Raw genomic sequence first — 21,783 nt, 5'->3', positions numbered from 1 at the left:
TTGTTCAGACACCCGTTAATGTCTCTTCTTTTTCATTTTATTGCCAACTATAAGCAAAGCGATCATATCCTTTGGTCCCAAATCACAAAAGCAATTTAACTAATTCAAATTATGCTGTTTCCAACTCAAGTGCTGCTCTGCCTTAATCTTTTATACATCTTTTTACACCATGGTTAGCTCTTCAACACAAAAAAACTTGTTGCAGCTCTAGAAAACTTTCCAGAACAATTGCTCAATTTTGGAAAACGGAGACACAAATTCCCTTGGATGAAAAGTATGCCGCAGATGTGGTCAACAAGTATATTTGGAGCCATCCTTTTCTGGTTGAAACTTATATGGGGTAACTCATCATCAGCATAGTAATAGGCAATATAAATCCTTCCAGATTTTTTTGACACTTTTATTCATATATTTTGTTTAAAGTGAGCATTTTCACACTTCATTCATACAGTTAACATCATTGTTTTGTTGACAGGTACTGAACATAACAGAGTTTATTACTTAGTAAAATATTTTTCAAGAAAGAGATGGCCGAAAGAAAATCACTGCTTTGATTCTCACAGATGTTTCAACTTTTTTGGTGGGGGAAATTTATAGCCCCCTTTCTCTTCCTTTGCCCCCAAAATGAATGCCGAAGTAGTTACAGCATGGAAAGTTTTCCATCGCACAAGACCAGATGTAGGGATGTTAACGAAGATCCCCAATAAACTGAGGTATGTGTTTAGAGCTTTAGAGTTGATCTGTAATGCTGCGTTCTATTCCAACTGTTATACCCAACCACAGTCATAGATTTCATTTTTGGAAAAGTTACTGTCTTTGGAAAGTCTTTGGAACTGCCAGCTGCAATAACTGAATACACCCTCCAAGTGTAAGCTTAAAATTCAGGACAATCACAGCTTTGAAACAGCTATCTAATGGAGCATGTGATGGTGTACGGCCAATATTTGTTCCATACAACAGCCTAGTAACTGCTTGCTACAGTGAAATGCAAAATGGTTTCAGCCTATTTAGTCCAAGATTTTGTCTAATCTGCAACTGCATTGCTTGCCACAGAAGCAAGCATGACATGTGTGTGTGTGTGTGTGCACGTATGTATGTGCACACAGAACTTGGCACTGTGAGAACTTCAGTTGTTGTTTAACCTGCTACAACAAGCTGTAGCTCTTCCAGCTGTGTGGACGAGCTTGGAAAATGTGTGACTGATGTCTGAGAAATATCAAAAAATAACAACAAGATGTGGCAGAATGTGCAGCTGTCAGGATGCAGGGCTTCAGTAATGGGAACAGTTATCTGTTTTCTCAAATGACTATAATCTTTTGTCCCCATCTACAACAGTTAACTTTACACTCAATCCTCATCTCAACTCTCTGTAATCTTGCCTCTGTCTTATCCCACTTGCCAGCATTAAACCAAATCTAGGGACAAGAAATCTGATAGTGCTCACAAACTAAGGGTACTGTATCTATATTTTGAGATAAAAAGTGGATAACTATCCCAACATCTGCACTATTTAAAGAGACCAGAGGTTGAGCTGTGGTCACAATAGGAATTTTTACATTCTTATTCTTTATTTGCAGTAACTTAATGATATTTTCTGGTGTACTGCCTGGATTTCATCCAGTCTTCAATGCGGAGGACACTGAATGTGATTTGAACTATAATAGTGTTTAAGAGCTCTTTGAATATGTTGACCACAATCATCATATCTTTGTTACTTTCATCACACCCTAAGCACAACAGTATAAGCTCTAGCACCCCAGAAGGAGTGATGTGCCAAATATGACATATTTCTGGTACCTGGCTTGTACAACTCCCACATGTGGTCCTTCAGATCCAACTCCCAGCATCACCGCTAGTTTCCCAACAAAGTTCTTCTGCAAATTAAATCTACGCTGACCAATATTGTAGCTTCCATCAATCAGAAAAGCAATATCCGCTTTACAGTCTGTGAACACCCAAGATAGTTAGATTAACTTAAGAGTAAATGAACAGTGGGGATTTGTTTTGCTTGGCATGGCTGTACAGCCTCCTACCTTGGTTCCCAGACTTTTTCCCAAGTGGCTTCTTAGGTCGTTTACCTAAAAAAAGACGGAAACATGAATTATTTACATGGAAGTAAACTGAAAAATACTGTGGCATGAAATAAAGCTAAATGCAGAAGGTATTAAATGCTGGATTAGATTTGTATCCTGTCTCTTCTCCAAAGATCTCAGTGGCACACACGACCATCCTATCCTCACAAACAGCCAACTGAAGTTGCATGAAGGATAAGACATAATAGGTCTGTGAACCAAGGTTTTCATGGTTCGAGTTCAGTGCTCTATACTGCATAGTATACATTTAAATATCTGATGTTGTGTGCATGTTTGAACAGCATATGAAGAGTGTCCTGCAGTGGTCATTGGAGAGATGTCTATTTAGCATTGTTAGATTAGGAACTTCCTGATACTTTTCAAATAGTCGCCTCCTATATCCCGGATTAATTTTTGGAGATTTCCTGCTCCTTTGAGCCCATGGTCTCCCTGCTTTCCTCTAAAACAGACAATGAACAGAAGAGACAGTTAGGACTAATGCTCTCTGCTCTCTCCTGTTTCTACACAAAGTCGTTTTTCTTCATAATAAAACTTTTTCATTCTTTTAAGCATCCTGATGCTCTGCTCCTCTTGGCAAATTTAAACTCTGCCAACATCTGACTCATGCTCCTCCCCACCCCCATCTCAATTGCACACACTGGAATTGACATTTTTTCACAGGAGGAAAAATGCAGGTTTGATCAAGCAGAAAGCAAAGCAAAGTTTCCTAGTGGACTCATGCTACAATATTGGGTTGCTTGCGTCAACACTGCTTTTTTTTATAGAGTGTCAGACTCTGTCACTTGGAACACTATGTGCCTTTGTCACTATGTGCCTATAGCGCCACATCGTATGGAGCTTTTAAAACCTGGAGTGACAATACAAAGTACATCCTAGGTAGCACAGGGAGCCAGGGGAGGAAAAGTTAACAGCTATTCTTGCATGCTTCTCCATAGGATGTGTATTATTATATAGTGATGTTGATGATGAGACAAAGGCAAAATGGTTTCTTACTTCAAAACTCCTGATTTTAAAGATTTTTTGAATGGAACACTTTACCTGTAGATGGACGTGCTGTTGAAACTGGCCGTGCGGCTGCTTCAAGTGATCTACTTGCTTCTGTTACAATAACGAAAAAGAAACCCATGTTAACTACTGTACAGTTAAATCATGTTGCATATGAAGTTATTTGTTCTGTTGAGTGGATTAGTGATTAATTAATGCAATTCACTTTAAGAGCGTAGACTATTTAGGCAGGTTATATAAAGGTTCTCTGAGTTTTCTGAACAGATTATATAAGCAGACAAGTGACTGACAAAGGAGATATAGGCTTTAAATTATTCAATCAAACTTTTCAGGTATCGCTTTTGCATTAGCACATTTGAAAATCCTACCTCATCCTCAAAAATGATGTTTTCTAGGATTCTCTAATCTTGCAGGTTAGAATTCTATTGTTTTTCTTTCATTTTCTCCTAAATTTCTTTTGGAATTTGTTTCAAAAGGAATGCCTTGAAAACATTCCTTAAAGGAAAAAAAATATGTACCATTTGTTTGTTTAAACTATACGTTGTATATGTAAATTGTATTTTGGTTGTCTTTTGTTTGTTTGTTTGTTTGTTTGTTTGGTAAACTGTTTTGAGAAGACTCCTGTATGAAAACTACTGAAATTATAAGGCTTAATTTGATTAATGCTTATGCCATGTGTTAAGTTTGTCTGAAATTCTTTATATGGCATGTTCATTGCTGATAAGGAAAGCAGTATCTGAAACCATGAAGGAAATTTATTTTAGCCAGTCTCAGCTTTTCCTGTGCTGATAAATTCAAGATCAATTAGTAAAAAAGTAAAACTTTTTCATTCACTTACTGGCAACTGAGAAGGATGATGACCATTTACCAAGCCCTTGAGACTGGATTCCATTGGCATACATTCCAGAATAGCTCTCTTGCCCTGCTAACTTTTGCATCATTACAGGTCCGCCTGTACTAGTAATCACACCTCTGGGGCAAAAAAAAGAGTTATCATTGTCATTATTGTTATTGTTTTCAGACAAGTATTTCAGGTCAGTATAAGTGCTTGTCTTTAAAACTGCTTCACATTTACATGTCAAACTCCTAATCTGAACATTGTACAAAGGAATTATGAAATCTTGAATGAGCTGGCTGTTAATGCAAACCTGCCCTTTCTAGGCAGCAGTTCTCAAGATGGAAAAAATGTTCCTATTCTAAGGAAAAGGCTACCTTGCAAATCCATTTTGCAGTTTTAAAAAAGTACAGGAAACACTAGCTTTAAAAAGAACAGGGGAAAATGAAGAAACGATGGGACAGCACTGGGATGTCAATGAAGTTACTTGTATACATGAAAACCATTTGGTAACACTGGAGAATGAAAATGGAACATCAACACAGTCTGGAAAATGCCTTCTGCAATATAATAATACTGGTACAGTGTTAGGTAAGGATTAGTTTCAGTAGTTAGCTGTGCTGGTCTGCAGTAGAACTGCTAGATCTGATTTCACTAGATACTTGCCATCTGACCAAGGGAGCTTTGACTCTTGGAGGCTTATTCCCCTCCAAATTTTGCTGGTCTACTAGATTAAAATCTAGCTGGGAAGAACTATACTCATGTTGCTTCACCTGCAGTATTTAATCTAACCCATTTATACTGAAAGTGTGGAGCAATGTCAGTGGAAAGCACTGTTCCCCCCACCTCCTGCTACAACCCCCTGAATCCCCTGAAATTCTGCTCCAAGATCTAAGGATCATCAGACATACATGAAGACAAGGTGGGGGTATACAACAGGAAGGAAGAATCAGTCAAGATTGCCCTGACCCTTTGCCATTCTGTTAGTGTGTGTATAGTTACAGAGGACAATGGCACCTAGGGATCTAAGCATTATACAAATTTGTGTTATGACTATCCTTTGCTCTGACCTTGTTGATTTTCAAAAATCCTCCACTGTATTTCAGCTATAGGTTTTATTTTGGAAGCTGACTCAGGCAGGTCCCCATGGAGGCAGCATAGACATTTTCCAAATAGAAATAAATATATCATATATTTACTGACTACTCTTTCAATTAATTTCATCAAGCTAATTTAGAGAGACCTTTAGTTAAGAAAATAATACATTAATCTCGAACACAGTACTGGGCAACAGCCTTATGTGGAACTATTCCTCTCTATGACACCTGTGTGGAGTTGTTCTTTAGAACAGGGGTAATCAACCTGTGGTCCTCCAGATGTTGATTGCTGGCAGGGGCTCATGGGAATTGTAGTCCATGAACATCTTGAGGACCACAGGCTGACTACCCCTGCTCTAGAAAATCACTCTTCTAGTGATTTCCTGTGATTTCCCATAATTTTTCATATACCTATTCTGTTATGATGTATCCTTATATCATTATGCATTGCAACAAATAATTTCTACATCTAATGGTAAAGTCCTTGAACAAAACCAAGCCAGCAACAGAAAAGGTGGGTTACCCTACATACTCCCCAAGAATGCAAAAAATATTATTTCCTAATTAATAAAAAGACTCACCTGAGCCCCTAAAACACCTCATGGGGAATGAATGAAAGGAGCTGGGTGTAAGTCAGAAGATAATCAGAAGGGAGGAGAAAGCGGCCCACTCAAATCCTGATTTCCAAATTGCTTCTTTTCCCAGAATACCTTCTAGCTCCAGTAAAACAATATAATTTTTAAAAATGCAATTTATTTATTTCCCACTGTTGTCAGCGAACTGTCTCATAGCAGGTTACATAGATAAACAGATAAAAATTAAAAGCAATCTCAACCCCCCATTAAACTAGCCGGTGGCAGAAATAAAAGCCCCCCCCCCCCCTATTTCCAGCTACCCGTCATCCCAGTGCCTCAGGGGAAAAAGTGGGGGTGCCGTCAATCCTATTAAGTATTAACTGTTGTTTAAACTTGGAGGGACCCCTCAGATTTCCTGCGCCCTAGCCTCAACTGAAGACCTGGTGGAAGATCTCCATCTTGCAGGCCCTGCAGAACGGTGAAATCTCCTGCAGGGGCCTCAGCTCTAAATGTAGAATGAATAGATCTGATTATTTGATGTGAACTAATTTTACCCTGTTATTCTGTTGCACAGAATTGCAACAGTAGCAAAATTCACCACATGCAGAGAGTCCTTTTGGAAAAAATGTTGGATTCATCTTGAACAAAAGAAAATTATTTCCTTCATAAAACAGTTCTTTGCTATTTACCTTGCCATTTCAGTATTTGCACCTTGGCTTGTTGCTAGTTTCCATATCAACATTGCTTTAATTTAGGCCAATAACCTTCCTGTACTCCTTTCACTTTGTCAGTTACCTAATAGTTACCACATTTCCTGTGACTGCTCTCCTTTTCTGAGGGGGACATGGAGATGTCACTCATTTTCTTTATGCCCACTGCTATTAGTACTAGTACTATTTTTTATGATTTAGCCATTATCTTGCATGCCAACTTCAACAGAATAGATCAGTGGAATTAAATATTTTTGGGAAAGGAACAAAGAATATTTAGACCGTCTTAAACTTTTTGGAAACTCAACATCAAGAAAACGAAGATCATGGCATCCGGCCCTCTCAATTCCTGGCAAATAGATGGGGAAGAAATGGAGGTAGTGACAGATTTCCTGGGCTCCAAGATCACTACAGATGGGGACTGCAGCAAAGAAATTAAAAGACGCTTGCTCCTGGGGAGGAAAGCTATGGCAAATAGCATCAAAGAATTGAGGCTTTTGAACTCTGGTGCTGGAGAAGACTCTTGAGAGTCCCTTGGACTGCAAGGCGAACAAACCGGTCAGTCCTTAGAAGGCCAGATCCTGAAGATGAAACTCAAATACTTTGGCCACCACATGAGAAGGAAAGACTCCCTGGAGAAAAGCCTAATGCTGGAAGTGATTGAGGGCAAAAGAAGAAGGGGATGACAGAGAATGAGGTGGCTGGATGGAATCACTGAAGCAGTTGGTGCAAACTTAAAGGGACTCCGGGGAATGGTAGAGGACAGGAAGGCCTGGAGCATCATTGTCCATGGGGTTGCGATGGGTCGGACACGACTTCGCACCTAATAACAACAACAAAATTTTTTGGACCTGGAACATACATTTAGCACCAATGTGCAAACATATCCAGCTTTTATAATTTTTCCTCAAGTGATCATTGTTCTCCTTTTATTCTCTCCCTTTTCTCCTTTCTCTCTTTCCTTCTTCCTGTTTTTCCTATCTTAAACAGATCCTTTTAAAAGTCCACGTAAATAGTGGTTGTCAGGACACTTGTGTAACTGAATTCAGAGCAAAATTAAATTGAAGACAATTACTTTAGATTGTCATTATATGCTATCATCTTCTAGGAATGCAAGAGACGAAAATATCAAAGGCATCCTATCCTCTGAGGACAGAAAGACTTCAGAAAGCTGAATTATTTTAACTGTATTTTATTGGACTAGTATCTGATAGTGGACATTTTTATCCCATCTTTCCTCAAAGAACTCAGGATGGCATTTTATCCTTGCAGTAGTTCTGTAAAGTAAGTTAGGCTGAGAGAGACAGTCCCAAGGCTACCTAGCAAGCCTGATGGCACAGCTGGAATCTGAACCTGGGTTCTAATCTAACACTTAACCAGTAGCTTACACTACAGTTTGCTGTACCACACTGACCTCTTCAGTATAAAGTAAATAAAAAGCAATTGCCAAAGTTGTGGCCAGATATGCACAAATCCATGGTTTTAAAAAAGTAGTTTGTTCTTCATGGACAATATCCAAAGTTTGGGTTACTGTAAGGTTAAGCACATGCATACGTAATGTCATTTTCAGATCAAACTTTATGAAGAACTGAGGGTTAGACATAGCCCTACAAGGAAAAATCTTTACTTAAATTAATATATATTGCACATACAGCTTATTTTCCTTATAATTTAAGATTTTTACTGGGAAAGACAATTTTCAGTAGTTTCAGAATTTGTGAAATTACTGACAGATTTTTATTTCAAAATATACAGCCCTTGTGTCTGTACACACAATTCACATGTGCACATATCTAATAGTGCCAATTTGCTATTCTCTTGAATGATCTTAATGCTGTCAAAATTATGTAACGATCAACTCAGCACAATTGTCCAGGGAGGACTAAAGGGGGCCAAAATAATGTCCATTCAAGCTGCCATGCAAAGGCAGGAAAAAACATGTCAAAATGAAGGAAAATTGCTATTTGTCTTGAACTACAGAGACTCTGTTCCACTGTGATGAAAGAGGTAAAAATAAAGGAGACAAGCTGTGGTTATATCCTTATAAGCAATACATATGCTACACACTCTAGAAATCCAGAGGAAATCCAAAGGAAAATAATTTCTCCTCTGAGATCCAAATGGCACACCATGAGGCTGTTGCTTTGCTCTCTGTGTATATAGATTGGGAAACCACATGTGCATTAAATAGAAAGCAAAATATAGATCGCCTGGGCTTACCAGAGTAAATGACCCAGTAATTAACAATTAATTAGATGTGACATGATGTGCTTAAGTACAATAGACTACTTTGAACTTAACCACTGGAATGTCAAAAATAAAATTAATCATTGTTTAGTTCAATAGCCAGGAAAATAAGAAAGTAAAGCAGCACTGCTTTCCTGTCTTCCTTTCCCTACTAGTTTTAGTTTGTTAAACAAAGCTATTTTCTCTGGCTCTCTCATTTGTCATTTCTAACCTGCTCCAGCTTTTGATTAATTGCTTCTTTTTACTGACACTTACTGAGCAAGAACATACAAGATATTTTTTGTCACCTTCCCCCTCCTTAGGCCAAAATTGTGAGCTGATTTTAAACTTGTTTAATTTGGAGCCAGAAGTTATTTTAAGAATAGCATATCTTGTATCCCATGCTGTGATACCACTGGGAGAAATCATCTTGGGATTAGTAGTAAGGTGCCACCAGTATCTAGATAACACCAGGACCATTGCCGCAGTACAACCTTACCTCATTTCAACATTGTGATACTTTGATTTTGTGGCACTATTTCTGCAATAGGACTTTTAATTGAAGATCAGACTCGTTTAATGACTTCTATAGTTACTTCAGAAATGGCCTGTGGGACCTCCTATCATACACTTCATCATCTTTCTTTTTAAAAATGTTTGTGCATGCACAGTAACGTTATAATGTAATAACAATATTAAAAAAGCTCACATGGCAATGATGGAAGAATGTTGAGTGGGAGGATGGCCTATGCATCTGCCAGCGCCAAGACATTTCTGGTTCCAGGCATGCGGGGAGGAGAATGGGGGACTCCCTGCTCTAGACGTGCAACTTCTCTTCTTGCTTCCTCCCTCCCTCCTTACTTGTCAAAAACAAAATGTCGAACCAAAGATCTGCGCTGTTCACAATTCTGAGGCAAGGTACTGTCTTGGCTGATGGGCTGTTGTGTTCAGGTAGAGGAAGCAGGAAAGAGCCAAAAAAGTATTTATGGTTGTGCTGCCTCCTTTTCTCATTACATTTTAATGTTGCTATATATTAATGAAATTGTGTCATAACACAAAACACACTGTTTTCAAGGTGGATTATCTCAGAGACAATTGGGTTGGAGGAAGGAGGGCTGTTGGCGGATGAACACACTTCGATGATGACACAAAATGGTGGCACCATGGGGAAACAAATTCATATTCTGGAATTCCTCTCTTGAAAACTATGAAGGGGAAAAACTTGGCTGAAAGGGATGATTCAGAAAACACAGGGTAAAAGTACATGAAAATAGGATCTACTCCTAGGGGGGCAAATATTTGTGTGGAACTTTTTTTGCGCAGATCAAAACTTTAAGAACACAATTGTGGGGGGTTTACTGTTGTGTGGAAATGGTACAGGTCTATTTATCCTTATCAGCTGAGTTGGGTGGGTCTGTGGACTGTATAAGTCCTGAATGAGTCCATAGAGAATGGTAATGAGATGGATGAGGGCTAATAAACTAGAGCTCAGTCCAGAGAAAACCGAGGTACTATTGGTCAATGACAAAGTTGCTCACGGATTAAGGAGTCAGTCTGGGAATGGGTTGTACTTCTCCAGAAAGAGCAGGTATGTATTCTAGGGGTGCTGCTGGATACTAGCCTATAGCTGCAGGCTAAGGTTTTCTCTGTGACAAGTGGCACTTTTTTCTAGCTTTGGCCATTCTCAGAAAGCTTGATTTGGCCACAGTGATCCTTGATGATCACAGCCAGTTTAGATTATTATAGCATGCTTTATGTGGGGCTGCCTTAGAAAATTGTTAATGTCAGATGGTCAAAATACAGCAGTCAGGTTATATCAGGGGAAGGGGGGGGCTGCATAAAGGGACTATATCAGCCCCATACAGCACTGGCTGCCTAACGGTTTGCAGGCACAATTCAAAGTGTCAGTTCTTATCCATACAACCCTAAACAGCTAGGGATGAAGGAGTTTGAAGGGCCACATAGGGATGCCAACCTCCAGGTTGGACCTGGGGACCCCCTGGAATTACACCTCTGTTCCAGATTTCAGAGATCAGAAAAATGGAGAAAATGGATGCTTTGGAGGCTGTACTCTATAGCATTGTAGCCTATTGAGGTCTCTCCAGGCTCTAACCCCAAATCTCCAGGAATTTCCCAAGCTGGATCTGATCACTTTACCACCACCACCCCAGCTCCTGCTGGTGGGGACTTGGAAACCCTACTGCTACCTATATTTTTCCACCCACAAGATCCTTTTCTGAGGTCCTGCTCTGTCTTCTCTCTTTTTCAGAGGTGAGGTGATGGTACCTCACTTTCGAATGCCATCCCCTCTGGAACTCACCTGGCACCAGGCTTTTTATCTAGGCTTTTAACTAAGGGGCTTTTATTTAAATGTATTATGGCATGCTTTTAGATTGAAGAACATTTTACTTGAAACTTTTAAAACTTCTTAGTCTGTTTTTTATGCTGTCGTTATGTCCTGGCTGTTTCAATATAATTGTCCCTTTAAAGAACAACAGGACCACAGTTCTTCTCTTGGTGATATGCCCAACATTATACATTCTTAGGAATGAATGCAAGATGATGTAGTGAGTGTTCAAGGTCTCTTTGGAGAGTATAAATATTTGGAATTTATAGGCTAAGACATGCATCATTAGAAATGATTTATCCCTATTGTACAAAAAGCGATTCACTTATGTGGTTTTTCAGGCCACATAAGTGCAGCATGAATGTTATTGCTCTTTTTCTCTGTATAAATAGGTTACTCAGTCTGAGAATACTTAAATTCAGAGAATGGACCCATTAGCCAGATCTTCCTACAATCCTGAAAAATACAGGAAGATCATATATAGCAGATTCTCCTCACATGCATGATCAAATATATCGCCAGAAAAGAGCTATTTGGGACCAACCAAAACAACTGAACTACCTTCTTAATCAGGCTGCTTATGATCCACAAAGAAGATAAAACACTCTGCAGACAACCTTTCTCTTAAACAACACAAAAATACATTTTAAACCAGGAATGACTTATTACTGGCATTCACCCATAATTTTAGGATCACTGCAAGAAGCTCAATAATCATTAAGGTACTTGATCAGAAGCAATCATATTTCACAAACTTTGGGATAGCACATTTCTTTCAGTTATGCCAGGAGTCATATGAAATATAAAGTGTAAAGAATGAAAATAGAGAAAGAAACTAGAAAGAACATATTATAAATATAATCATTTTGTATTCATTGTATTGACCTGTGAAATACTTTCCTAACTTATTTTCCCAAATGCTTCCAGACACATTTAATATCAAAGCATGGCCACTTACAGTGAGGGGGAGCTCACCACCATCTCTTAGGCAGCTGATTCTACTACTGAACTACTCTGACTGTGAAAATTTCCCCCCTGATACCCAGCTGGTACTGTTGTAAACAGTTTAAACCCATTATTGCGGGTCCTGTCTTCTACTGCCAACAAGAACTATTCTCTGCCCTTCTCCAAGTGACAACCCTTCAAATACTGTGAAGAAGTGTGCATGAGCTTCCTCCTGACGGATGACCACCCTGACTCTCCCCCAGAAGTATTAGCCAGATGCCTGGAGAAGTGATGAAATGGGTCAAGTAGAATCGTCTGAAGCTCAGTCCTTCAAAGATGGAGGTCCTGTGGCTAGGCAGGAAAGGTCCATGCAAGGAAGCCCAACCTGGATGCTTCCTTCTAAATGGAGGCTCAGGTCATGAGAGTAGCGTAGCTGGCACTCTACCACCTTCACCAAACCAAACTACAAGCACCCTACTTGGCCTGGAACACATAGCCACAGTGATCCATGCAACGGTCTCCTCCAGACTTGACTTCTGCAACTTGCTGTATACAGTCCTGCCCTTAGCCTTGATTGGGAAACTACAGCTGATTCAAAATGCAGCAGCCAGGATCCTCACAGCAACACCATGGAATTCCCACATCTGGCCCATCATCCAACAACTGGAGCAGCTACCGGTCAAATTCCGGATCAGACGGACGTTTCTGGTAATCACCTTCAAGGTCAGGGCCCAGTGTACCTGAGGGACTGCTTTTCTGCCTACACCCCTCAAAGTGTTTTGTGCTCTCAACCTCAAACTGGCTCATGATCCCTGGCCCCAAGGAAGCCCACTTGACCTCAACCAGGGCCAGAGCCTTCTCTGTCCTGGCCCCCATCTGATGGAATGAGCTCCCAGAAGAGATTGGGGCTCTAGCGGAATTAAAAGAGTTCTGCAGGGCCTGCAAAAGGGAGCACCTCTGAGCCCTCTGAACCTCCCTCCAAGGAGCCCCATGCACCTGACTTGGACAACTATGGCCCTGCTTGATTATCATTCAGTTAAATTGTTATATCATTGTTACTATTATCATTACCATTGTTGTTATTTGTTTCTATTCAATATGTAAAAGTACGTTTGATGTAGTTATTTCATGTTCCACGTAAACTGCCCTGAGCCTCAGGGGAGAATGATATATAAATGTAATAAAATAAATGCATGTGAAAGTTCATACCTTGAATAAAGCTTCGCTTGTCTTAAAGGTGCCACTGGACTCAAACTTTGTTCTATAATAAATCAGGTATTGTTGCCCATGGTACCAGACCTTGAAATGTAACCAGTGAAAACCAGACCCTTTGGACTGTATTCCATAGTGACAGAAACCCTGGATCAGCACAGAATCACAGAATCATAGAGCTGGAAGGGGCCATACAGGCCATCTAGTCCAACCCCCTGCTCAACGCAGGATCAGCCCAAAGCATCCTAAATCCCCTATGACCTCATTGTGGGACACTAGCACCCATGTGCATCTTCAATCAAGACTATTTCATCCTCTTTGATCATTTTTGAGCCTGGACATCCTGGATCAATCAACCTTTTGTCACCACATTGAAAGGGGGTATCTGAATACTTTGTCCAAAGCCCACTTTTGCCCACATGACTTTTTACCATGTACCTGGCCAGGGAGAAGGGTATAAAATACCCTTCATTGGAGACCCCAGACTGCCTCTCTGGTACCCAGCTTCCCCTGGACGGGTCCTGCCAGATTGCCCAACTGGATGCAGGTAATTCAGGTTGCTTTGAATCCATCTGCGTTTGCCATTTCCTAGATAGGTAATCATATAATTTTTGCTGACCCTCTCTTCCCCCCCCAAACCCTTGCCATTTCCCATCTTATTCCCTGCCTGCCACAGGTGAAGTGTGATTGCTTAGTGTTTGTCTGCTTTCTTATTTCTTAAATAAAGCTACAGCTCTTTCTAAATAGTATTTGTTGTCTGCCTTGGATTCCTGAAGGGCTTAATCACCTTGTAAACTGTGCAAAAAATATCCTTGCTAGTAAACCTCCTTTCACTTAGCTGTTTCCACAATTTTCGCAGAGCATTTTGGTTAACAGTACATATAAAGAAATAGCTATATAAAGAACTGAAGATAAGAAGACTGCAAACTCCACCGTTTCTCAGACAAGAAGTATAATACTTAAATTGTACTCTGATGACAACATTTAATAAAAGTAAGACTCAGATAATACATGCTTCAATCAAATGCATTTTAACCAACTGGTCTTCATCAGAGGAAAAATTATATAGTGGGAACACACTAAAGCATTCAACTATCTGTAAAAATAAAACAAGACAATGAAATTATCAAGTAAGCTAAGAGGTTAAAGTGAAGAAGAAAGAAAGAAAGAAAGAAAGAAAGAAAGAAAGAAAGAAAGAAAGAAAGAAAGAAAGAAAGAAAGAAAGAAAGAAAGAAAGAGTTGGTTCTTATATGCCGCTTTTCTCTACCCGAAGGAGTCTCAAAGTGGCTTACAGTTGCCTTCCCTTTTCTCTCCCCACAACAGACACCCTGTGAGGTGGGTGAGGCTGAGAGAGCCCTGATATCACTGCTCAGTCAGAACAGTTTTATCAGCGCCATGGCGAGCCCAAGGTCACCCAGCTGGCTGCACGTGGGGGAGTGCAGAATCGAACCTGGCATGCCAGATTAGAAGTCCGCACTCCTAACCACTACACCAAACTGTCTCTCAAAAGTAGTGGAAAGCAGTGTCTTATTTTAATTATTTTAACTTTTGTTGAATGTGGATGCTTTTACATTCTCTATTTCTCTACTGTGCCTTGGTACCGTGATGTTAACCCACTTCTAAATAGAAGGTAATTATGTGCAAAGGTAAACCTACTCAGAACTTACATTTAAACCTTGGGGGCCAAATTTGTTAATGAGTTCCAATAGTGAAGTGAATTCTTGGGAATAACAAGTTGCTATAAATCAGTGCATAATGCACAGGCCTAGCACTGCTTTCCACTACTTTTGAGACAGATTAAAAGGTATGCAACCATAGCCTTATATTTATCATTGAAAATTCATCATTTGTGAGCTTTGGTGTAATCATTTCCAAAATAATTCCTCCTAAGGTAAACTGAGAGCCTCTTGTGTCGCAGGGTGGTAAGGCAGCCAACATGCTGTCTAAAGCTCTGACCATGAGGCTGGGAGTTCAATCCCAGCAGCTGGCTCAAGGTTGACTCAGCCTTCCATCCTTCCGAGGTTGGTAAAATGAGTATCCAGCTTGCTGGGGGATAAAACAGTAATGACTGGGGAAAAGAATGGCAAACCACCCTGTATTGAGTCTGCCAAGAAAATGCTAGAGGGCATCACCCCAAGGGTCAGACATGACTCGGTGCTTGCACAGGGGATACCTTTACCTTTAAGGTAAACTGAACATGGAAACTCAGCACTCAAGGTGAATGAAAAATGCCATCTATGGTAAAACACTTCCTAATGTTGCGGCTCCAGCAGCAAGAAGCAATGCAATTTAGGGAGTCAGGACGGGAACAGAGCATTGTATCTTCACTGAAGAATTCTTAGAGAATTAATGCTCAGTCAGTGTGCTTAATTCAAGATTGCTTCTAAATCTAAGCTATGCCAGAAACAGAACTGTCTGGGCTACTTAGTCAAGTTCCTATCCGGGTAATTTACCATTGATTTCCATTGACTTATCAATCATACTTTACTATTGTCATTGACCAAATAAAAAACAACAACACATTACTTAAAAGCACTGTCATACAATAAAATCTGGTACAAATTAAAATTAGTACAAAATATGAGTGATTTTATACATTTACATAAAACATATTGCCAAATGTTTAAGATTAATTAAATTAGTCCCAACCCTAACTGTGTTCCCTAAGCTGTATTCAGTCTCAATAGGCCAGCCAACCATACTTGGCAATCTTCCATGTCAGCTTCTGATTTTTATCAGCTAACATGATTGAAAGAAGGGTCCTTCTACTTCAACCAGGATAAGAAGCAAGGATGGGATTAATAAGAGCTTCTCTGATCTTATGATAGAGCCTGCAATAAAAGAAAACATGTTCCATGGATTCTGGAGTTGCCACTGACTTATTGATAATCAGACTTACCTGTGAACAGCAGCTCCACAAACACTGGACAAGGCGGCATACACAACATTTCCAATGACACTGTACTGCCATATAGGGCAGTTTGCTGGACAGAGGACATATGCCGTCTCACTTCTGATATCTAGTCCTCTTGTGTGGCACATAATGGGCACAGGGCCTATAGAGCCAAAGAAAGATAATGTAAAATTTAAGTCTGATACAAAGTATATCATCTGCAGTACAGTTTATTTCTACTAATATATTAACAGAAGTGCAGATAAAAACGTTTAATATATTTAGGTTTTAAATTTAAGTACAATGTATGGTCTAGTTTTGATTTTTGGTGTTGTGTTATGTGCACACTCACTACGTTAACAATAAAATGTATTCCTTTTGCTTGAGACAGAAACAAAAGAGCATTAAAGAACAAACATAAGCAGGTCTATTTAGGTCTACTACAGCTGTATTACAATCCTACTCAGGCTTTTTCAGCAGTTCTTACTCTTAGGATGTCACACTTGTAGCTTCTTTCTGTTTCTCTGTGTTACAGCAATTGCATATGTTCTTTCAACTTCCAAACAGTATGATTTTTACTGAGTAATGTGACTACATAAATGGTATATCTATGAAAAAACTCAGTCGCAGTACAGCAGCTGATTTCTACTAATGCACTGGAATTCATACTGGCTTTATTTTGTGTGCAGCTGAAGAAAACTATATCACAGAAGCCTCTGCAGACACGGAAACACATCTCAGGCATTCACTTTGATGCTCATTGTTTATTTATTTTGTACTCCTTTCTCACTGAGACTCAGGGCAGATTCCAAACTTTAAAACAATTCAATAGGAACAGTAAGGCATACAATAAACAATTCCTCCTGAACAATGTAATTTTTACTAAAACCCTATTCTGGTTATAAAAATGCCTTCCTTAACAATTCCATTCTACAATTCTGCAGTGTGACAAAAGTTAGGGGGCCTACCTGAACTTCTCAGGCAGGCCATTCTGCAATAATGTTTTGTTGCAGGTAACTGATGATCTTACCCATTTGCAGAGCAATGTCATAGTGAAGATCATTGAAATCTTGAATGGATATGTTTATTGACTTCATCTATATCACACTTTTCTCCCCAATGGGGATCCAAAACTGCGTACCCCATGCTCTGTTCTTAGATAACTACACGAGGTAGATTAGGTTAAGTGTCCATAACCTGCCCAAGGTTACCAAGCATACTTCCATGATAATTTGGGGATTCAAACCTGGGTCTCCCAATAGCCCTAATATGCTAACAGCCACATCACACTGGTTGTAATAATCATTTTAAAAATTAATGGGTCTTTGCTGCTGGAGTCTCAAAGTTTGTGACAGGGTTTATATCCTTAAAAGAAAATTTCTCATGTGTTCACAGTTGCAGTAGAGCAGCTAATTTCTACTAACTCACTGGAATGCATACTAGCTTTACCCGCAATTAATTGCATGGATTCTCTGTACACAGTTGAAGAAAACTATACCACAGAAGCAACTGCAGTTTCAGATATGGAAACAGTATTTGTTGTATGTTTGGAACATATGTGTTAAGGTATCTGGTTGTGACATCAGAACATGGTCATTGCTAACTGGTGTGACTGTGACATACATTCTATGATGTTGTTTACCCTACTCTTTCTCCACAGAGGTCCTGTCAGGACATATGGTTTTCCTTTCCTTTATCTTCATAAGAACCCTGTGAAATAAGTTCAGCTTAGAGAAAGTTACATAACTAGTCCAAGAGTAACCAGTAAGCTTTATAGCTGGGGAGGAATTTGAACCTACTTCCTAGCTCCTGACCTAGTCCTAATCATGATACCACATTTATATTCAATTACTGAACATATTTTTGATATATGGTAGTTATAAAACACTTATCCTTCTATATTTTTGTGGTTTACCCATTTTTTAAATCTGTTTTAAATTTAAAAACTTCAAACAATAAACCACCCTATTTGGCTTGTTTCTCAAATATCCCTTGTACATTGAAGGGGACACGAGATTGTTGAGACTTGGGAACACTTCAAAGGTGATGCTATACAGGCATCTGCTATATTGCAAACGTTTTTAATAAGTCCAAACTAGGTATATGTCCACTTAGGCATGACTAAAATAACTAGATTGTGTCTCATGATTATAGCAAATGCTCCCCCCCTCCCCTCCACACTGAATTTTAAAATGGTCCCTATCCATATATGGCATGACTGCCCCATAAAACTATACATTTTTTAAAATATTTATGTTGGTTTTTAGCTGTCCATATGCTGCAAACAGATGCACACAATATTTGTCTTGGTAAAAACAAGAATACAGTCACTTATCCAATGAGCTTTGGGATTAGATTTTTAAAGCTATCTTTGCTAATTCGTTTTACTGATCCCTCCAAGCAAAAGGGGAAAACAGACACACACACACATAGTGGCACAGAAAAATACCAGTTTTTTTAACCGTACTGTTGGCTGTAACAGAACTGATTTTAGCATGTAAAGGGAAACTCTAAATACATCTGACCTGGGAGTCATTAATTTATTTTCAGATATCCATGGCATTTCATTAGATTTGTTCATGGCTTTTCAACCATCATGATTCTCCTAACATTGAAAACAGGGTTGGGGGAATGTCTGAAGAGGGTTACTGAAAATATAAGCAAAAGACGTTCTGGAAATAGCCCATAGTGGAGCAGAGAAACTACCTTGGAACATCCCTCCCTCCCTCCACATACAATGTATTGTCAATGACTTTCATGGCTGGAATCAACTGGCTTTTGTAGTTTTCTTGGGGTGTGGGGCCCTGTTCCAGTAGTTTCTGCTCCTAAAGTTCTGCCTCGATTTGTGGCTGGCATCTTTAGAGGTCTGTCACAGCAAGATGTGCCACAGAGAGATATGCATCACAGCAAAATGTTAGGTGCATAACTACTGGAACACAGCCCCACAACGCAAGAAAACTACAAAAGCCTTCCCTGCACACTCAAGTGAAAATGGTTAGATCTCCGAAGGCAAATTCTGCTGCCTTTCTCCTCTCAGCTATTAGAAGCATCCTTATGATTTAAGGTACAGAACCCAAAAAGTTGTTAGTAGCCAAGACAGACTTTCAGAACTCACCTGAACTGTCGCTCTGGGTGGGACTGGCCAGACAGAAAACACCTGAAATCAGAGAAGGGGTGTGTGAGTCAGAGGGAGCCGGAGAAAGCAAGCCCCAAAGATAGGATGGTTGGCTCCAGAAGCCCCCGGTCCCGTCCCACCCCTCCACCCCGGGGATCATGTGCGCCTGTGTGCAAAAGAACCCCTAGGGAATAGAGCGAGAGTTCCCCCATACGCACCGAGGAGGAGGAGGGCAGCATTCGGACCCATGGCTGCACCTAGGAAACAGAGCTGTAAGTCAGCCACGAAGGGGTTAAGCCGCGGGGGGCTATTCTCCCCCTCCCCACTCCACCGAACTGGAGGAGACAATTGGGAGGAGGAGAACTACCTTCGGGCGCCTGGGGGCGGGATTGCCTCCGGTGCCTGCTGCCAAGGCTGCGGGACTGGCGGGGGTCGCTGCCGGATGGCTCTTTGCGAAGGCCGGGAGGCTCTGAGGAGCGGCGGCCGCTGCCCTGACAGGAGACGCCAGTGCCCGGGTCGGCTCCGGCCGCTGCGATGCCTGCGTGGACCAGCGCTGCGAGCTGGAGGGACCGCGCGCCCAGCCTTTAAACCCTGCCCAGGCGCATGAGCACTGGGCAGGCAGCGACTGCCTGGGTGGCCTGGGAAGGCGGCTGACCCGCAGGGGAGGGAGGGCGGGCGCGCGGGAGCACCGGGCGGGTCGGCGCCTTTGGCAGCGCTGGCTTCTGACGAGGCAGCAGCTGCGCGCGGGCAGCAGGTGCGCTTCTCTCTGGCGCGTCCCCTCAGGCCCGCCAATCCGCCCCCACCTCTGGTGCCTTGCCACTCTCGTGCCGTGGCCCCTGGGAGACTCTGAGGGGCGCAGAAGACCCTGGCCCCCTCCCGCCCAGGATGCAAGGGACAGGTCGCCTCCTCCTTCTCCGCCTTATGAACGCATCTCTGCCTTTGGAGGGAGCGGCCTATCCTGTCAAACGCAGTAGGATGCTGCTTACCCGGAGGAACTGGGAAGTGTCCCCTGAAAAGGGTGCCTTTCCCCGCAAGAGGACAGTCTTGCAGACTGTACAGGCCACTCTGCTCTTTGTTGTATGTCTTCTGCGTGCAAGGAAAGGGGCATAAAGTTTTTAATAATAAACATGTAATAAAGATGAATGCAAAGAAAGGAAGAAGCAATATCAGGGTGCTTAAATGACACATTCAGTTCCATGGTTGTCAACTCCTGGTTATGTGCTTGGTTCAGTGGGCAGAAACAACACTGTCTGCAGGTGTAAACCTATCTTTCAAAATCATGGGCCAAGTTTCTCTGGCCTTCCCATGTAGATTTTCCCCAATGCCTTTCTCTTTGCCAGAGCAACTAAGAAAGAAAAACTGAACAAAACACATGGAATGGTAGCAGCATCCTATTCTTACAAGCCTCTTGCCCTTCCTGAAACTTGGAGCTCTGGTTGTCAGCTAGTGATTACCCAGAAGCCATGTGTGGTCCAAGGTTTGTCAGGTGCACTGAGGTGTTCCCTTTCTCTCTCCCTGCAACCCCCCCCCCCCAAGACTAACTGGTCTAAGAGTGGGGAAAACAGGGGAACAAACAAGACAACAAGATTTAGTCCTGTAAGACAGTGGTCTCCAACCTTTTTATCACCAGGGACCGGTCAATGCTTGACAATTTCACTGAGGCCCGATGGGGGCTAGTCTTTTGCTGAGGGACTTCGGCACCGCCTGAGCCCCTGCTCCACTTGCTTTTCCACCAATGTCCCTGACTTCCCGCCGCCTGCTGGGAGGCGCTGCCAGCAGCAGCTGCGCAATGCCATGCCGAGGGGGAGCCCCAGCCATGGCAGCTGCTGGAGAGCACCAAAGGTGAGCAAAGTGGCAGGGCAGCCCCTGAGACAGCAGCTGGGGAGGAGGAGGAGCCACGGCCCGGTACCAACTGATCTATGGACCAAGACCGGTCTCCAGACCGGGGGTTGGGGATCACTGCTGAAATACACTAAATTCTATATGCTTTATACACCTCTTAGCCACCTTTGTTGCACAAATCCTTAATATGCTTTCATTCCTGTTCTGTTTCCAGATCTTCCTCATAAAAAAATGACTTATGTTTGCCTGAGTCTTAGCATGCTTGAATTCCTGTGTTCACTGAGAGAGAAATCAACATAAGTAGCAAGTAATTGTAATTGAAGTAGCAAGTCCTATTTAAAGGTGAGCACATCTCTTGGTTGGTTTATTCATACAAATGGATTGATCCACACCATGTTGTTTCTATCAATCACAGAAAGAGTAACGGCTTTTCCTCCAAAAGAGATGAGTTATTCTCACATTACTTTACTTGGTTCCTCTTTGCCAGGATGTATTCCTATACATGTGTAAATAATATATAAAACATGTGTAAATAATAAATAATAAGTTAAGAATGACCCATATAGAAGCATTCAATTTTGTTCATATTACCCTGGAAATGTTTTCTATCTTTCAGAAAGAGATTGGCTTTAGAGCAGGGGTGGCCAAACTGTGGCTTTCCAGATGTCCATGGACTACAATTCCCATGAGCCCCTGCCAGCATGCAGGAACAAGGGTTTATGGGCATTGTAGTCCATGGACATCTGGAGAGCTACAGTTTGTAGAAATGCTATCTAAGGTAAATTTAGAAATTGTTTCAGAAAGTGATAAAACATAATATGTGTGTAGGCATGTTTCTGTGTAACCATCCATAAGTTCCAAGAACTTAAATCTGAAAATATTTGATTT

At 41.2% G+C, this 21,783-nt stretch overlaps 1 protein-coding gene across 1 annotated transcript in view; it reads right to left on the bottom strand.

The window, feature by feature from the left end:
- COCH (cochlin) overlaps positions 1-19,651 on the bottom strand; it is a 29,629-nt gene extending 9,978 nt beyond the window's left edge. Inside the window, exons 1-8 of the mRNA XM_077323019.1 lie at positions 19,421-19,651; positions 19,272-19,310; positions 19,054-19,095; positions 15,945-16,101; positions 3,937-4,070; positions 3,132-3,191; positions 2,034-2,078; positions 1,798-1,945 (exon numbers count right to left, since the gene is read on the bottom strand). Of these exons, the coding sequence (XP_077179134.1) occupies positions 1,798-1,945; positions 2,034-2,078; positions 3,132-3,191; positions 3,937-4,070; positions 15,945-16,101; positions 19,054-19,095; positions 19,272-19,302 (617 nt within the window). The 5' untranslated portion in view covers positions 19,303-19,310; positions 19,421-19,651. The remainder of the gene's footprint in view (positions 1-1,797; positions 1,946-2,033; positions 2,079-3,131; positions 3,192-3,936; positions 4,071-15,944; positions 16,102-19,053; positions 19,096-19,271; positions 19,311-19,420) is intronic.
- Positions 19,652-21,783: the final 2,132 nt, after the last annotated feature.

The sequence above is a fragment of the Paroedura picta genome, chromosome 2, assembly GCF_049243985.1.
Source record: "Paroedura picta isolate Pp20150507F chromosome 2, Ppicta_v3.0, whole genome shotgun sequence".
In the NCBI taxonomy this organism is placed as follows: Eukaryota; Metazoa; Chordata; class Lepidosauria; order Squamata; family Gekkonidae; genus Paroedura; species Paroedura picta.
This window is presented reverse-complemented; position numbering and strand designations above follow the sequence as displayed.